Source organism: Drosophila grimshawi, unplaced genomic scaffold (genome assembly GCF_018153295.1).
Source record: "Drosophila grimshawi isolate 15287-2541.00 unplaced genomic scaffold, ASM1815329v1 contig_1369, whole genome shotgun sequence".
In the NCBI taxonomy this organism is placed as follows: domain Eukaryota; kingdom Metazoa; phylum Arthropoda; class Insecta; order Diptera; family Drosophilidae; genus Drosophila; species Drosophila grimshawi.
The window spans coordinates 1,461,357-1,481,429 of NW_025062891.1; the positions used below are offsets into that span (position 1 = coordinate 1,461,357).

General features: G+C 33.4%; 1 protein-coding gene across 3 annotated transcripts; it reads right to left on the minus strand.

Moving 5' to 3' along the window:
• Positions 1-42: 42 nt before the first annotated feature.
• Positions 43-17,397, minus strand: LOC6560886 (serine/threonine-protein kinase MARK2). 3 transcript variants are annotated; one of them, XM_043216464.1, is made up of 15 exons: positions 15,878-17,397; positions 15,481-15,696; positions 15,197-15,417; positions 14,497-14,778; positions 14,226-14,419; positions 12,418-12,530; positions 12,133-12,319; positions 11,945-12,059; positions 11,373-11,500; positions 11,149-11,311; positions 7,919-8,007; positions 6,227-6,350; positions 1,923-2,075; positions 1,726-1,844; positions 43-1,671 (listed from the first exon to the last, which is right to left on the minus strand). In XM_043216464.1, the coding sequence occupies exons 1-15, from the start codon at positions 17,261-17,263 to the stop codon at positions 1,613-1,615; spliced, it is 3,549 nt and encodes a 1,182-aa protein (XP_043072399.1). In that variant the 5' UTR covers positions 17,264-17,397; the 3' UTR covers positions 43-1,612. The 3 variants fall into 3 exon arrangements, with proteins under 3 accessions (XP_043072399.1, XP_043072400.1, XP_032590328.1); XM_043216465.1 differs by lacking the exons at positions 43-1,671; positions 1,726-1,844; positions 1,923-2,075 and adding an exon at positions 3,593-3,979; XM_032734437.1 differs by lacking the exons at positions 43-1,671; positions 1,726-1,844; positions 1,923-2,075; ... (5 more) ...; positions 12,133-12,319; positions 12,418-12,530 and adding exons at positions 13,644-13,685; positions 13,814-13,935.
• Between the last annotated feature and the right edge of the window lie 2,676 nt (positions 17,398-20,073).

The following is a 20,073-nucleotide window of genomic DNA, read 5'->3' on the forward strand; positions in this document are numbered from 1 at the left end:
TTCCTGGCTGTAGCATTACCTATCCTGAGTGCAATAAAACTATTCAAGTATCAGCATTATTTATTCAATGATTTCCGGTAGAAACGAAGATGTGGAAATGTACAAGAAACTAGCGTTCAGAAACGGTTATATAAATATAATTATATAGATACAATATACACATTATTTATTGTGGTGCTTGCAGCTTCTTTTCTTGAAGTGGGTGTATTACATGAAAAATACAACTCATTAAATGAAAAACAAAACGCATGAGCTACAATATCTATTCATAAATGATATAGATTTAAAAGCAGACGTAAGATCTAACTTATTCCCACGAGTTTAAATTGTCGTTTAAAACTTGAGTTTTTACTTTTGATGAATAACAATTGTAGATCTATATATTTCATTATTGCTGTATTATTTTTCGACGCAAACGAAACGAACAAAGGCAAAAACATATACATCCATAAACTTATTAACAATATATTTTTGTTTTTTTTTTTTAGATATTTAAATACGCCTCTTATATTGTATGTAATGGTTTCTTTCTTTTTTATAGGGTACAAAAATGCGGATTATAGCGTTGATTTCATAATATTTTATGTTTATTGAATTAAAACGGTGTGGCTCTCACCTACGCTGTCTGTCTAGGTATTAACGATATTCATTTAAAGTGTGTGTGTTGGCATTTTTTTTTAAATGTCTTTAGATCCATATACTATTTATGCATGTTTTGGTGGTTATGTACTTAAGTTGGTTAATTTGCCTGCTCGGTTGCTCTTGTTGATGTTATTATACGACAATATTCAATACGCGTTAGATCAATGGATAAATGTAAGACAATTAATTGTTACTTTTGAGATTCTATGCTAAAGAGTCACATTCTATGATTGGAGCCAAATACAACTCTATGACTCCTCGCAAATGCCACGATCCTTCTAGTTTATTATAATATATGAATGCATTTTATGTATGTATGTATGTATTCTTTTTAGAGAGTTGTGGTGCGTAACATTGCTACTTTCGGTTTGGTGTTTGTTGTTGGTTTGTCATTATTTATAACATTCTTGCCCTCCATTTTATTGGGTTCGCCCCTTTTGAAGGATGTAAATTTGCGCACAATTAAGCTGCCGGTATACTTGATGTTCCTTTTCAAACGATTTCGGCTGCTCCTGGATTTCAGGTCACCATCAGTTATTTCATCGTTTTCACCACCACCATCGCTAGCTATAATAGGTTCTTCATCTTGAGATTCTGTTGATGCTGTGTTAATGCTAGCTTTTATATACTCATCGACGTTCTCCTTCAATGTACGTTTGATTGGAGGAGGTTCTTTTATTTGGAATTCATCCGACGATCTGCTGAAGGGCAAGTAATTTTGAAAAGCTGAGCACAAAACGTTGCCGATCTTCTTGGTCGTCTGCTGTCCCTTATTACGTATACGCACTTTCTCTACACGATTCGATCGTTGATGACTGGTTAAAGATCGACGCAGCAAGGATAATTCAGACAGCTTTTTACTGCCAATGGTAATTTCATGGTCTTTGGCAGTGGTGAAGGTGGTTTTCGTCTCGCTGTCGGTGGTGGTGGTGTTTGTGGTGGTGCAGCACTCATTCGTCGTTTGGTTAAGTCACAGACGAAGATCAAAAGCAATGCGAGACGCAATGTTTTTGAAGCCAATGCTAGTACCTGTAAGTACAATAAATTTATTTACTGAAATAGTAAATTAATATTTAGACATACCAGAAATGCGCTTAAAGCGCACGCCATTCAAAGAGAGTCGTGGTAATTTGCACACCTCGATTTCCCACTGTACCAATGAATCTGTGTTGGGATCCCCATGAACACACCAAAGAACAAATCTATGTACAAATAAAATAACATTAAGTATATGTATGCATGTAGAAATATATAATATATTTCCCGTTTTGATTACTTACCGCTCGCGCTGTTCATAATCGCAATTATTTTGGTCGAGCACTTCTCTTATTTTTTGCATTATTTGATCGGGCATCAGCGGCGATGTTGTCTTCATAGACCATGTGAAACGTAAGACTCTTGGCTTAGCTGCCTCTGCCTCCGTAGCAGATGTCCTAAAAATATGTGCGTATAGATGATTATAAGAACAATCAAACAGCAGTAGTCCTAGAACTTAAGTATTTTAAAACCTGTGAACCGTACGTATTTTACAAAAATTTAAAGCGAATATTACATTTTTACTATTACTAAAATATATATAACATAGTTTTTCCCGATTAACCAATAAGCAGACTCACTAAACGACTGACTGACTCCATTCTCATTCTAGATAGCAATAAGTAAAAATAGCTATAACCCCTTTGCAATAAATTATTTTAAAACTTGTGAAAACAAAATGTGAGAGGCAATGGTCGAATTCTACACTAAAAATATGGAACGTGAGCTCAAATTCCCCACAGCCATATCTATGTCCATGTTAAACCGATGTTCAAAAGCAACTCCTATTTTTGTAATGGTTTTGCCTCTAGATGAATACTGCAATTTGGGAACACGATTTGAGACGGAATTCGTTTTACTGCCCTAAATTCTAGATTTTATTTGAATTCAAAATTGTTGATTGCTTTATTTTTCGTTTCGACAGTCTGTTCATAAGCTAAACTATTCCCCTTAAATAATTAAATTAACTAATTTTTGTCTAAGACGATAGGAATGAAATTAAAATGAATTTTTATGTTTAACATTTGCTTTGTTTAACAAATTTTCCAGATATTATTTTATTTTCTAATCATGTAATTTAATCATCAATTCATTTAATTATTTGTTATTTCTTTGAAACTTAATATCTACATAACTACATAATCGGATCACTGAAGGTGCCACCGATATAACGATTTATAGATATAATCATCTGTACAAATAAAATGGTCACATACATGCACATGTTCTTCATAATACATATTTAATCCTTGATTAAATATACTAATCAATTGTTACTTAAAATTCTAAATACGCTTTGTTTGCTGCGCTTAGACTTCAATTTCATAATCAGTGTTCTTTTTTCTTTTAATTTGTTTATCAGTATTTCTTTATTATTATTTATTGTGATTGCAGTATGATTCTTGGAAACAGTTCAAATACAAATACATCATTCATACATATACATATACATACAAATATTGGTAAATAGATTTAAATTCATCATTTTTTTTCAACTCTCGACTGCTTTTGGTGTTTATTTTATTCTGCTTTTTTTTTAATTTTTTATGTATACATATATATATATATATACATAATATATATGTATATATTTATATATTTTATATTTATTATGATAAATACAACTAAAATAGTTTTTCGCAGTAAATATTAATATTTTAGGTAGCATTACCAGTAGCAGTAGTAGAACAAAACAAAACAGAAAAAAAAGAGGAAAAAACTGTGACAGTGATAGATAGCAATAGAATTTAGTTGTTCTTTTTCATTCATTGTTGATTGGTTGATCTTTTAACTGTTTTCCCATTTCAAATTAGTTTACAAACAAAGAAAACAATGAGTTTATTGTTGGTTGATTGGTTGGTTTCCGTTTGTGTTTTTTTTTTCTTTTTTACTTTTTAAATATATATATATATAGATATAGCATATGTGTATTATTAAATTTATATAAATTTGTAAGTATAATTAGTTAATAATTGTATCGTAAAACATAGACGCTTTGTGAATTTCTGTTTTTAAACGTAACGGAACTTAACGTTGTCGATCTGTGTTCTTTTGGAGGGGGTTACGAATCGGAAGGAATCAAAACGAACTGAAACACGCTTTCTCCGATTGGATCTGATCTGATCTGTTTATCGGATCGATCTGATTGTTTGATTTGTTTGTATCATAACTGTATCTCTCTCTCTCTCTCTCTTTCTCTCCGCCACGCGCATTTTACTTTTATGGGGGAATCGTTTGTTTCAGTTTTTAGAACTATTAACAAGAAGTAGTTAATGCTTGTTTTGTTAATTACTGGTTTGGCCTAAAATTAAAGAAAAAATTTTAAACAAATTATTCACGGCTGGAAAAAATATTAATAATGGGTAAAAACAAACAAATACGAGAAAATGAAACGAAAGTAAACAAATAAGTACACAAAAAAAAAAAACAGTAAAATGTTGTAAAAAAAAACTATACAAAAAATCATGTTTTTTCTTCATATTGATATCGGAAAAGAAAAGTAAACGCAATATTTAATATTCAATTTTTTTTTATTAAGAACAATTCTCTTTTTAATACTAATTACGTACATTTTCAAATGTCATGTTTTTTTTTTAAGGAAATGAAGTAAAAGAGAGAGAGAGAGAGAGAGAGAGAAACAAGACAATAAAAAAGGATTCCTATTAGTGGGTGGTAAGAAATGTATATGCATTAATAGTTATGCATACGAAGATTGTTAAAGAAAAGATAGAAATGAAAAGAATAGGATAGAAAGTGGGTGGTTGGGCACATAAGGATACAGAATAATATCCTGTTTATTTACAATACAAATTTTTTTTATAAAAAAAAAAACCATAAGAGTGACGGAGAGCGCGAGAGAACGTTTGATTAAAACAAGGAATTGACAGATCCTGACAAATTAATCAATTTGCCAATAAGATCCAAGCCAGTTCCGCCAGATATATGTGTGTGTATATGTATGTATACATAATTGCAAATATGTAAACTATATATGTATATGTATGCGTAGTTTTGTATTTGTTTTGTATCCGAATCTTTTAATAAAGTCGTTGAAATCAAACAGTCTAGTGTAGTAAATAAATATAAACAGACTCTCATCAAACAAATTTGTTTGCCGTATTTTATATAATTATTATACTTATTTAAGTATGTTTGTTAAAAATATTCGAAATCGATTTTTCAAACCAATTTGCACTGCGTACATATCTGAATATGTAAGTAATATTTGCTTATGATATTTACATATTTTTTTTAATACGGTTAGTTAAATGAATTAAAATAAAAAAAAGTTACAAAGAAATATAACAAAGTGTACGTAATTAAATTAGTGAAAATTAACAATTAACAAATATTTTAATAAATGCATTAAAATTATTATATATGTATGATTGTTCATATCGCAAACAAAAAAAAAAGAACATCTTTCATGCGACCAAATATGGATGAAATATCTTTTCGTGGCTCTTGGAACATAATACTTAAAAATGTATTTTCGTAATTTGTCTTGTTTGCAACAATTGCCAAGAAAGGCAATATTTACTGAAATTTTTTTTTAAAGCATGCAAAATCTACAAACCTTAAAACTGCTTTTCTTAAATGAAATAAAACTTGCCGATTGGCAGTTAACGCAACTTGGCAATAATATTAATAAGACTTGTGATATTAAAATGGTGAAAAGCGTGCCGTGCAGTAGGAAATTCGAAACCAAACCGTTACAGATCATTATTTTATCTAACAACTCTCTCTAGGTTTCTCAAGAACATTTCTTCTTAGATTTTCGTACATATCTTTGTAATTATTAGTGGGTGACAATAAGTCAAAAGCAATTTAGTTTCTGTATGAGTTTTCTAACTAATTATTATACTGAAAGACTGTTAATATATTGCAAAAAAAAATAATCAGATTTTAGGGTAGACAGTTATGGAAAAAAGAAAATATTCCCATCTCTTATGGTGAGCTAGCTACTCAAATTTATAGATCTTCCCGTTAATTAATCGTTAGAATATTATGTGTAAACATATTTTGATATTTGTGCGTTGCGATCAAAAGTCAATCAAAAATTCTTGATGAAATAATTGTATTCAAAATAAAAACAATAATTTACTTGACAATCGAAAAATCAGTAGTTAATAGTATTTAAAAATGCAATGCACACTTTCGACGTTTATCAACTTGATTCCGATGAGTGTGAGGCAGTGGCCCATTCTGCATGTATTCGCGCTTTAGAACGGATTTTGGTACAGGACATAGACACATACGGATGCAGATAGTGTGTGTAATGTGCGTGTGTGTAAATATGCAAGAATGAAATATATGAAACAGAAAATTGAAACAAAAATCAAAAACAAAATGAAAACAATGATAGAAAAAAAAAACAAAAAACAAATGAAGAACAAAAATAAATTAAATTTCCAAAAAATGAAAGAAAAAAAACAGAATTTGAACTGCATTTGCTTTTCTTGTAATATTCATAACCAGAAGAAAAATTATAAACGAAATGTATAAAAATTGGTTGTTTTGTTGTTGGTTGCCATCTTTCAAAACTTACCGTTTGCTGAAGCGTGAGGAAAGTTTTGAAAAAAAGCTCATGCGACCTGGGTGCGGTGAATCACCGGAGGCGCCACTTGTACCCGAATATTCCAGTGCGGTGTTGTTTCGTGCCCTGGTTTGACCTACAAGAGTGGACAATTATTTATTGTTATATAGAAATATAGACACAATTCATACATATAACTACTCTAAGATGTATCTTATCATCTAGCTAACTAAACAAGTTTTGTTTCATTCGTTTACAGTCAATCGTTTCAACTTAAATGAAAATTACAATAAAATCCATAAATTAATAGATATTATACAAATAAATTGTATGTCTCCTTTTCAAATAACCTAAGATATAAATTTAAAAAAAAAAGTAGTTTAACCAGAATTATATCCAAATATTCATTTTGGGAATTATTATCATTATATTAACTTAATCTATACGACAAGCCATTGATAAGTTTGGACACTCATATATGTATATCCTATATATATATATATACTTTTTTTTTATATATTCCTCTAAGATCTAAGTCTATGTATGCATGCATGTATTTATATTTATAATGTATATAAGTTACTTGACCTGGATAGGTTCATTTAATACAATATATCAATAACTCTGAGTATATCGCAGCTATATTGGATAATTGGATAGAATTTTGGTCAACACACAATGCTTCAAGATCGTTTCAGTTTTGTTATTACAAATAAATAAATTAAACACATATTTTTAAACGTAAATGTAAAAGTATAAATAGATTTAAGCAACTAATATACCTATTGTAAAATATACAAAAATGTTGTACAATCTTATTATTATTATTATCCTATTAGCCTAGGTGTATGTTAGTTTTCAGTATTTAAAACACGAGTTCCTGATGAACGTCTTTAAAAAAAAGCACAAAGCTCATACGTGCAACATTATAAAAATATACATATATATATACATTGATAAGATAAGATATGATAACAACGCGCATCTTTCCTTTTGTGGACAATCGTGCATTCTTCAAACATTTAAAATTATAAATTATATATATATATATATATAAACATATATATATACATATATAACTTTACTAAAATTAGACGCGATAAAGGGGCAGGAAGGACAGTGCATAAAATGACGAACAAACTCAACAAAATATTAGTTATACATAATAAAGGAAGAAAAAGAAACACTTTACTCAATTCAAATTCATTTCCAAAATAAATTTCCTTCTTCTTAGCTTTATACAAGTATCAGAATTTTTGAAAGTACGTGCAAGATGAACCAGAAGCACTTCATTCCTTTTTGAAATTCCGAAATCACCAGGCGATAAAAATAAAAAAAAAAACTTAACAAATTCTCATTATTACTTGCTGATTATTAATTTTAGTCTAGAGAATTGTATTATATATATATAAATATATATAGATATGTGTATGCATATAGCATATATGTACTATTATTAATTCGTACATCGAGCGCTTTTCTGAGAGCATTAATTTCGCTCTAGGTATGAGACCTGTGCACATTTTATATGAATATTATAGGTAATGAAAATTAACTTACCACATACATATATATAACATATATATATCTCCTATATATATGTATATATATATATATATTGATTTTGTTGGTTAGAAAAAGTTATGAGTAAAATTAAGTTATTTGATTAAAACTAATAAAAATAATTCAAACAGAAAAACTCACCAGAGTGAAAGGTTGAACGTGATGGAACATTCCTTGGAAAGTGTCTGCTTGATTTAACAGCCGATGCCATTCTAAGTCGATCGAACAGACTATATATATATTGTATATATAGTATATATGTACACGTACAATATATATATATATGTACACACGTATGAATGCATATCGAAGTCATAGTCAGAGTTCGTCATCCAAGTAAAACATATTTAAGTCCAAATGAATTGCATATTATTTCAGAGAACGAATGTATTATATATATACATATATATATATCAGTATATCAGTATGTATATATATAAATATATATATCAGTATATAGATTTATCAGTTTCGATGTTTAATGCAAAATGTGTGTGCGAATTTTAAATTGGAGGTTTTGTGTTTATTTTTGTTTTACATTCATTCATCAAATTCGATTTCAATCCAATCGCAAACACAAAAAATTCCGATTTTTCGTTGTAGTTTTTTTTTGTATCAGAGTTAACGTCGTTTTGTTGATTGATTGATAGATTGATTGGATTGAAAATATATATATTGAACATACATTTATTGGCGCAGTGTTGGGATCGGAGGCGGTGGGGCACGGGACAGCGCGAATCAAGCAGATTATTTGTTTGGTTAAATGTGATGTGTGTTTGTTGTTGTTTGTTGTTTGTGGTTGTGTTGGTGGCAGTTGAGTAACGATAACGGTAACGGTAATCAAACGATTATGGCAGATATATATATATATAGTTTTTCATGTTGTGGAGAGAGGTCGACACAAACAAAATGTAAAGAAAAAGAATGTAAAAAAATAATGATAAGTATTTCGAATAAAACGAGCACTTAAAGATACAAAGTCTTACAACATAAACATAATTAAGTGGACTAAAATGATTTTTAAAGATGATCATTTATAGGTTTATAAGAAATAAATAATTTAAATGCGAAATTGGGGTGTTGGGGGAGCCTGTATATAAAGCAAGAAGCTTTCAGATTGTTAACTAAAGTCGAATTCGTGACTAATTCTGTGGCGAAGCTGGATGGATACTCTGATAAGTATATATAAACAGGCCATGCATATTGATAAGCTCTGGAAAGTTGGTGATTTCTCTCTGATAGAAGGCCAGACTGCTGTATTTTTTTTTTATATTATATATAAACAGGTTATTTAAGAACCGTAAAACGAATCCTGAACAAAAAGCAGATTGAAATAAATATAACGAACACTTTGATAATAATTAGTTATTAAAACTTACACGATTTGGATTTGGTTAATTCTCGAACTAAACGATCTAAGCGATCATTGTTAAAAATTACGTTTTTAGAAATTAAGTATAGATGCGAGAGGATTATACAGATAGAATGCCGAAAGATGGGAAATATATATGGACGAGTGACTCTTGCACAAAGTTACAACATCAATCAACTTTTACTGATTATGAGTATTTTTCTATCAATGTATCAAAAACACAACTTCAGTTTTCAAATCATGGATTGCGAATTTGCAATAAATAATTAGAGGCTGACATGCAAAATAGAGAGTACAGTACAAGTACGTGATGTTTGTACCTGTATATCTTTTGATCACATCTAAAACCAAACAATAAATTATTCAACTTATTTTAGTAATATTATTTCAGCGTTAAAAAATGACAAAACGAAACAAATACATACAAAAAAATACAAATATACCAGAATTATTTGTCTTGATAATACCGCGCATGCCATTTTATGTGTATATAGCAATTATAAAGGAATTTATACTTATTTGTTATTTTTAAAAGGGACGCGGCAAATATGGCCAAATAAATTCTATTTAATTTTCTTCAGTTCTACAATTTTTTGATTTGTAGAATTGCGTATAAATCGCCACGTCCCTTTTTGGAAATAAGACACAATTACAAATATCTTAATATATAGTTTGCGATTTCACTCACCAAAGTTTGTTCGTTTCGGATCGGGTTCGAATCCAAATTTAACACCACCATTAGATTTATTTGATTTATATTTTGTACGGGATTCAAGTTTTTGTAAATTGAAGTAATAATAGAGTAACAGAATTGAACGAACACCGAATAAGACGTAGTATATTTTTTTGTTGTAGATATTTTTCGCAAGTGGGTTTTGGTGGTGTTATTTTTTTAATACGCCACACAAAGTTTGGATGTGTGTAGTAGTGTTGTTATCAAAATTAGGCATTTGGTTTTGGTTGATAAACAGTTAATGTTCAATATTGTATATAAAACATGAAAAGATAAGAAATTTACATTATTCAATTGATCGAATTTGTTAAGAGAGTTATATCAACAAATTAAAAATACAAAAACAAACACAATCTTTCTAAAGTAGTAATAATTTAATACTATATATATATATATATATACAACAATTAAGTAACAAAAATCTATATATCTACACGATATTCTCTAATCAGTGGACACAATACGATAGAAAACAAGTTTCTTATTCTTATTTTCACTCCTTTACCATGGAAAAATCAAAAGATCTCTCATGACTAGAATTGGAGTAAAAGAAGACACTCAAGTAGTTATATTTCAGAGAAACTTTAAGCTAAGTGCATAAATATGCAATTAAATATGCATGAAACATTTCTTAAATATTTATGTACATTGTTTTTTTTTTTTTGTTTTTTTTTTTTTCAAAAAGGTGTAGAATTGTAAATAGGTAGTAGTTGGGTAGATATGTTGTATATCTTGTCATTTGAGAGTTTGAAATGTTGAGCTTTTTTTTTAACCAAACATACATATTTTTGAGAGAACAAAAAAACTAAGCCCAACTCAGCAGGCTCGAAAAATATTTAAAAAAATATATATATATGGGTAATAATTTTGGTTTTTTGCAACTAATAAATAATAGGAACTCAACTGTGCTCTAAACTATATATATATATATAAAAGGATATAGTTACTAAACTCTTCACGATGTTCTTTTTTTTATCACTATACTAGCAATTTTCTAACCATAAAATATGTGCAAACCGAGAAGAAATGTAGTAATTACTAAAGAGAGAGAGAGAGAGAGAGAAGTATCTTGGTAGATAAACCAACATATATATAATCATAATTTTTTGAGTTTGGAAAAGTACTGCGAGTATTTTAAAGTGGACCTGTAAAACTTTCAAATGCGAAATCATACGCGTGATAACCAACAATAACTAAATGCATAACAATTAATAGGAAAGCATAATCAAACACTGCTCATCATTATGGATTACAATGCTCACGTACTTTGTCTCAGCAGGAATAACATTGGTTTTCTCCGTCGATGAAGTCTTTTCGTACAGTGTAGTCGATCTGCGTGGTATAATGCCGCTAGTTCCGCTCACTGTCCGATTGCCATTAGTGGGATCATATTTAGCAGTTGTGCGCGGCTTCGCTGGGCTGTTCAACGCTGCAAGATCGACCAAATAGTTAAAATGTGTCTACTTTGTTCATCGAACGCTATGGATTACATGTATCTGTTGTGGTTAGCATCTTCTGTGTGGCAGACGCTGGTCTCTGATTCTGTGCGGCCAGTCTCGCCGTATTTTCCTTAATTGTTGCCGAGTCGATGGTATTTTGACGCTTAAAATTGCTACCACTGCAAAGAAAATTAAATAATAAATAAATAAATGTTTTCTGCAGTTGCCTAAAATGAGCGGCAGACCTCGGGCAATGTCACAAAATTTAGTAATGCGTATGGTAACTCATGGGCTTTTGTAGACTTATATAATAGTGAGGGGTATGCTACCATATTCCAAAAAATTGAGTCTTTAAACTAATAGGGATAAAGGTAACCAAGCTAATCTGCCAAAAAATGGTTCCTTGACAACAAAATTAAGGATTTTTATGAGCATCCACTTGACAAATTTACCAATTTTCATTAGGATTGAAGTTTTGCTGATATAAAAACAAACGGACAAATGTACAGACGGACAAATTTCAGCTCTTTACAGCTGGACTAATTAGGAATCCTAATAAAACTGGTATTGACATGTGCGCATTTGGTTTAATTTTTTGTATTCAGTTTTTGTCCGGTACTTACACTGATGCCCGGTCAGCTGCTGCTCCAACAGCATTATAATTATTGCTCGGGTTAACCGATCCCACGCCACCCGCTGCAGCCGTCACGGCAGTAGTTGCTGTTGCTGGTGCAACACCTGTAAAATATATACAGACAGGTTAGTAAAATACGATTGTCCCCAGCATTGCAGTCCCCGTTATGGGACTTACGTAACGTTTCCGCACCGGACGACGCACGACGACTAGGTTTGGTACTCGATGCCGATATACTTCTGTGTACGCCACGATGCGTGGGACTTTGAACGGCCGCATTTCCAGGAGCATTGGCACTATCTGTATTGCCCGAGATGTTCCGCAGTGAGAGCGAGGATCCTGAACGCGACCCGTCACTTTCAGGCTGGACATTAGTGGATAAAGAACCCATTAAAATATAATACAAAACCATTAACATATAAATCGAATCGACTGGGAAAATTAAGATTCACATTCACTTACATCGGTGCTCTTGCGGCCAAGCAATAAATATGTGGCAAACACATCGTCATAACGGTGTTGAGCCAGCGACTCTTTGATTTCTTTTAGATTGTAGCCCATTGCGACTAGAGCTTCTATGCATTGTCAAAAAATAAGAATGACAGACAATAATTGCATAAATACTTTTAATTATTCTTGAAATCATAATAATTTAGTTTGATTAGTGTAAATTACATAAAAATTCATTACATTTACATTATATTTGGCAAGCATTTTTTTTTCTTTTTTTTTTGGTTTATTTCATTTTTTATGTTCTGCCAGAATTGTGTGCTCTATAGCCTTCTAATTGTATAGTTTTAGCATTTTCTTATTTAAAAAAAGAGTAGTACAACATCATGCATTTTATTCAAATATTCAAATAAACAAAATATATTACTTGCATACATATAAGTACATAATAATTATTAGCGTATCGAATGTAAGTACGCAAAACCGGAAACCAACAAAATATAGCACTATTACAATTCAGCTTACAAAATGTCTTCTTTGTTGAGAACTGAGACTTGCCTCCAAGTTTTGTATATTAAAAAGACCCTTATACTGAATGCATGAACAACAACAAAACTTGTCCACAATTGACTTGTAATTTATTTTGGGATGACTCAGATACATTGGATGGACATAGTCATGGATAAAAATATTTACTTTGTTTTTTTTTTTGGTTGCGTAACGCAGATATTGAAATTACTTTATTGCGAGTCTTCATATAATCAAAATGGTTTGAGGATTATTCGGTTGTAGTGATGAAATGCTATCAACATCCGCCCGATCTCATCGCCCAACAAGAATCCTTGGACGTTTATAAAGCCACACCAAGTAACTGCAGCTAAATCAATGAAAAACGAAGATCTTTAGGGCTGCAGCTGAAGACTCATAGAATCTGGATGCCCTTAAAAGTAAACTCGATGACTAAATCTATGCATATCTATTTGATGTGCTTCTGTTATTGCCAACAAAGGACAATCTGCTAAATATTTACCTTTGTACAGTTCATTTCGATTTACAAAAACCTATTTTGGAATGAGCTTTCGATAATTTTCACTTCAAAAATAACCCTCTGGCAAAAATAGATTTTTGTTTGTGGTGCTATTTATTCTTGTGCCTAAACTTTGCTTATTGTTGGTTGACATTAATATTCACAGAAACGAAGAATATTTCTTAAATAGAGAAAACATATATGGACTTATTTGATTTGCATTTAGTTATTTCGTATTCTTGTCCCGGTAGATCTGTTAATTGTGACAATATTCGAAGCATATAGAGTAAATTGGAAACATAAAGGAAAAAAGAAAGAAAATATCAAAGATTTTATTGCTGTTTGGCCAATAAATTCCAAAAATACACGTTACTCGCATACATTTTGGTGTGGCATTTTCCATTCGCCGATTAAAAAGACCATCATTAACATCAAGTCAATAGCACTGCGTCGGATCGTTGCTGAGTCTTTAATACCCCGATATTGTGACCCCGCCATTAATGCTATATGAGAATTTGATGATTTTTTTTTTGTTTAAATAATTATATATGTACGTATTTATGTATGAATAGCTATTAATTAATATAACTTTTCTAATTTATCAATACACTACTACATACAGCATGTTTACAAATAAAATATAAACTGGAAATCGGTATTGATTTACATAAGTATCACACAACAAATACGACGACATTGAATTAGGATAACAAATTAAAAAAGAAACATTAACAGGCAAAACTTTGACACACAATTCGTTAATAATATTAGTAATGAATTTTGTATACAGTACCCGTCTTACCTATCCGCTTGGGATCGGCTAAATCTTGTTTTGGCTCAACATACGGTTTGAGTTCATCATCCTCAAACCCCATATTCATCCACTTATCGCCCATAATTGTTTCGAGACTAGCACGCTTTGCTGGATTCAGTACTAGAAACTTGCGCAACAAATTTTCGCAGTCAGTTGACATATAGAATGGAATTCTGTTGAGAATCAATTGCATATATTGTATTATTTGGTTATCAGAAATATATATATATATATATGTCACACTTTATACCTATATTTGCCTCTGAGTACGCGTTCACGCAGCTCTCTTAAAGTGGAACCATCGAAAGGCAGGGAACCGCTCACCAATGTATATAATATAACACCCAGCGACCAAACATCAACTTCCGGTCCATCATATCTTTTCCCCTGGAAGAGCTCTGGTGCTGCATAGGGCGGGCTGCCACAGAACGTATCTAGCTTTGAGCCGGGCGTAAACTCGTTCGAAAATCCAAAATCAGCTATTTTAATATTCAACTCGCTATCCAGTAATAAGTTTTCAGCTTTTAAGTCCCTAATTACAAATAGGAAAAACGATTAAAGTTAATATTTTATATGAGATACAATATAGAATACCCTACAACTACATGGAGCTCAACTAGGAGATGGCACCTGTCTAGCAACTGATCAACAATTACCGACATCTATTACTTATATTGTGTATTTTGTATGTGTTTATAAATATATATTGTATACTGGGTATATACATATATCATTTATTATATTTTATTAAGATCATTGCCAACAACTCCATATTGCGAGTGATAGATCTGTTTTTTAGTTTTTTTCTTTTTTTGGTGTTGATTTTCAATTTAGAAATAACTACACTAGACTAACTAGACTGTAAATAATCGACTCAAAAAGAAAGAAAAAGAAAATCCCTTAGTTCAAGAGTATAAGAACGGGAGTAAGGGGTAGATTAAGTGTGTTACCTATGTATGATCCTTTTCTGATGACAATATTGCACAGCCGATACAATTTGACGAAATTTGACCCGAGCCTCCTTCTCCTTCATCCGCCCATGTAGTACCAGATAGTCAAACACCTCGCCACCTGAGGCATATTCCATGATGAGATACAACGTCTTTTCCGTTTCGATTACTTGAAATAGTTTAACTATGTTGGGATGATTAAGGCTTTTCATTATCCTAACCTATAAATGGACACAATAATAATTAATACACATACATTTATTATTATATAATGAGTACTTTACCTCTCTAAAGAGTTTATGAAGTGACATAGCATTAAGTTGGGTCTTGTCAATGATCTTTATTGCTACTTCTTTGCCAGTGGGCAGATGCTTTGCTAGCTTTACTTTAGCAAAGTTACCCTTGCCGATGGTCTTAATGAGCTTATATTTCCCGATATGCTCCTCAGTGGCGCGCCATCGCATCGGAGCACTGCTGCGCATCTGCAGATTTGGGGATCCCTGGAAAAAAAAACAAGCCAAATGATTACAAAGTCAATAATAGATTCACAAGTAATATAGACCTGATCTCCGCCCCAAAATTTATTACATATCTCAAAAAATAAGGCTAAGCCTTGTACGAGTACCAGGAATACTTATACATTTATTTGACCTTATCTTAGACGTTAGGTTTTGGGTTTACCTGTGCAACACTGTTGCTATAGACATTGGTACTTTGCACAACCACATTGTTTGGAGGTGGAGGAGCAGTGGAGCGATGATGTCCTGCTGCCGAAGATTTTGGCTGGACCGTTGGACGTACTGTTGTTTCCGTGCGACTGGTAGAGTTATAGGGCGGTATGGGCGCCACAATTGGTCGTTCCGACCGTCGTTTGGATGCAGCTGTTGTGCCACTGCCTCCAGCATGATGAGGGCCCGATGAGCTTGTTGCAGTCGTCGCATGACGATGCGACGCGGATGACTTTTGCGAGAGCAACGCCTCAAATTGGCGTAGATTCTCCTCGCGCCGCTTTGCTGCTGATATTGTTGTGGCCGTTAGTTTGGATGAGGATCCGCCATCCACAACGCTATTGCTACTGGCACCTTTGCTTGTTGTGTTTCGAGCCGCTGGAGTTGGTGCTACTCCTGCCGCAGACGCCGACGTCGTCGTTGGACGCCATCCCGTTTGAGGTTTGGCATCCTTTTGCTGCTGCTGTTGCTTTTGCTTGAGCGTCACACGCATTGCAAGCACCGTGTCCGTATTTTTCGTATCGGAGGCAGTCCGCGCCAGTTTGGCCTTCAAGGCACTCCCAGAGGATCCACCAGCAGCAGTTGTTGAATTTTTTGAATAAGCCCCTATTGAATTGCGCCCATCGCTGCCTCTTTGAAACTCGTTGAGCATCTGCTCATTGCTATCGTCCAATTGGGAACGCCTTCCGCCCAAATATTGAAAATCATTCTCGGAGGACATGTCGCTAATCCCGGGACGTAGTAGATTCTCCGTTTCGCCATAGCGCTTGCTCTGTTTACGCATGACATCCATGGAGGATTGAGACTGTTCTTGTTGCTGTTCACTGAGTTGTTGCTGTTGCTTAAAGCTCTCCTCCACATTAAGTATGTGCTTCTCGATGGAACCCAGGGCAAAGGCAACACCAACATCATCTTCGGCAGACATCTGGACACGTGGCGTAAACTTCGTGCGACTATGTTGTTGTAGATGGAGTGCTGGGATTGCGGAGACGGCAACACGTGGCGGCGGCACTGTAACATTTCCGGGTCTACGCAGCTCGACAAGTGCATCATAATCCATATTCTGAGCATCGCTGAGATCGAGTTCCCTTGCAGCCTGTGGTCGATTGCTGCCGCTGTGGTGTTGCTGTTCGGGTAGCTGGCTGTCGGTATCACTAATGTTGTTCTTATTTTTACTATTATTATTATCAGTATTATTGTTGTTGTTGGGCGTAGGCTTCGGCATGGGCATGGGCATGGACGTTGGTGGCGCTGGAGCGAGTCCTTTGCGTGCGGCATAGAGGCGAACACTTTTCCGTGCAGCGTCGCCACGATTTAAATCCGGCGTCGTCGTCTCCATTGTGTGCAATTTATTTTTGTTTGTTTATTCTTTTTCTAACACTTTTTTGTACTTTGCACTGTGTCCAGCAGTTAGATATTTTTGTTGATTTTTTTAATAATTGTTCCCTTATCTATGTTTCAATATTTTAGTCACTGTTAAGAAATTTGTTTCTTTTTTATTTGCAATAAAGTTTTTTTTTGATTATATTAATGTATTTACACATACATCTTCATAATAAATGTTAACACACACATGCGATTGATAAGTTCAATCAACTGTAGATCAGAAGACGCTTGAACTATTTTTTTCATTACTTAACAACAAGCCTGTAATTCACTTTTTTTTAAGAAATCAGGATCTAACATAAGTGTGAGAAATTTCATACAGATTGCTAAAGCTTTATTATCAAAATTAAAAAGAAATTGACTACTGCCTTGGCAATACTTGAAAACTCATGAATCATTTTAAAGCCATTTTTTCTGCCAAAAAAACGAAAATTCAATTGTCAATATTGAAAAAGATTTTTATTTAGTTTGCCATCGTTTTCTGTGTCTGTTATTTTTTTTTATGTTTCTCTTTGATTTTCACTTTAATAATTTTTCTTAACTCCGCTGTGCGAGCGCACAATTGCACATGACAAACGGCTGATGATGTGTATGTGTGTGTGTGTGTGTGTGTGAGTGTATATGTGTATGTGTGTATGTGAATGTGTACACGTCGTGTAAGCTTTTCTTGCTTTCGCCGCAGCCCAGCATAGCAGATTGAGTGGAAGAGACTGTGTGTGTTAGTGCTGCTCTGTTGTCTGTCTGTGTGTCTGCTGCTACTTTTGCCATTGAGCAAACTTATATTTAATTCAACAAGTTGCTGTTGCTGCGCATTAAAACCTCCAAAACGAATTTAATACATACACACATCGCCTATACACATACGTGTATGCAGTAAGCGGTACACACGTATGTAGATAAAGTGTACTCATATGCAAGAGGAGAGAGTGCAAAAGCGAACGTAATATTTACAACAAAGCCACTTCATAGACGACGACTAAAGCTAATCTGATTTTGGTGACACTGAAAGAAAACAGACTTCTACGCATCGCGGTTGAGAGAACAGTAAAAGACGGAGAGAGTGAGCGTAAGATTGAGAGTGAGAGCGCGTAACGAAAACACACCTATTCACCTATATACATATACATATGCATATACACACACACATTTGTGTGCACGTACTCACATACACCTGTACAGAAGTTACTGCTATCTCGCAAGCGATATACGTATGTACTTACGTTTTCGTGTCAGTTTGTACTTTTCTACACACATGCATATATACATACATACATACATATATTTTGTATTTGCTAGTGACTACGTCGGCTTACGATGCTCACGCTCTTGCTTGCTGCTCACTCTCTCTCTCTCACTAAGCACGACTGTTGCACAAGTTCAACCGATTTGTCTCTCTCTCTCTCTCTCTCTCATTATCTCTCTCTCTCTATCTGAATGTTCTGTTTGTCTGCGTCACGTTTCGCTGCGCTTCTACCAAATTGTATTTATGATTCATTAAGAATTTTCATTTGAATTTTATGTAAATAGTTAGTATCTCGCAAGAGTTAAACATTGTTGAAAATCTACTTTAGCTGGTGCGGGCGCAAACGGCTTAATTCAGTTCAGTCTTTTCAGAGAGTGCAAAAGCTTTTAGCATCCACATATACACACCACACCACACACACCACACCACACCACACACACCACACTCACACACAAACACTCACACAATGGATCACACAAGAATATAGTAAATGAAGCACTCTCTCAGACAATTAACTCGTCATTTTCACTTATAGCAAAAGCAAACATTTGGTTGCCTAGCTTTTATATTTTCTTCGATTATTTCAATTTTATCGCCGATCTTATCAATCGAAGCACTCTCGGCCTATATATATAAAAATATATAGACATGTGTACTTAGGTGTGAGCGTGTACACACTATTTTTTTCGTTTAGTTTTTTCTTTAAATAAGCGCAGTTTGTAAATCTGACGTAAACGAAACGCCGTCAGCCAACAATCAACTAGAGTCAACAGGCAGTGACAGACAGCCACAGCCACAGCGACAGCTCAGCAGCCTAACAGCCAACAGCCACTTTAGCCACAGTAACAGCAGCAACTGGAGTACGAGTACTTCCAGTATCGGTACCAACACACAACAAGACACACACACACACACATAGAGAGAGAGAGAGCGAGAGAGAGAGAAAGAGACAGCAAAGTCGGCCTCAATACACAATCGCATACAAGCGCGAATATCGCCTCTTTTTGTATGTGTTGCTCTCACTGGTATTAGTGTATTCCGCGCTCATTCACGCACACATTGTTACATAAATACAGGAACATACAAACACACACACAAACACACCCACAGCCACACACAACAGCAGCAGCAGAAGCAACAGCATTCACTTCAACCGTATCTGTCTATTCTTGACAAAGAGCCCGTTTGGAGCGCTGATTTTTTATACACACATACAACACACACACGCACACATACATAAACATATATGAACTATGTACTTTTGTGTTTGTGTGTGTGTGAACAGACTGATATCACCTGAGCGTAACGCTGAGAATGAATTGTTAACTTACGTGACACAGAAAAACAGTGTCAGACAAGCTTTGTGTGTGCGAAATTTGGTGCTTTTGGGCAAAGTATTAGCGCCAAAGCATACAATTGATTAATGAAACTATATAAAAATAAACTCGACAAAGAACATTTTAGTGAAACCTTTTAGTTATGCAGTATATTGTAAAATACAATAATATATTGAAAAAAAA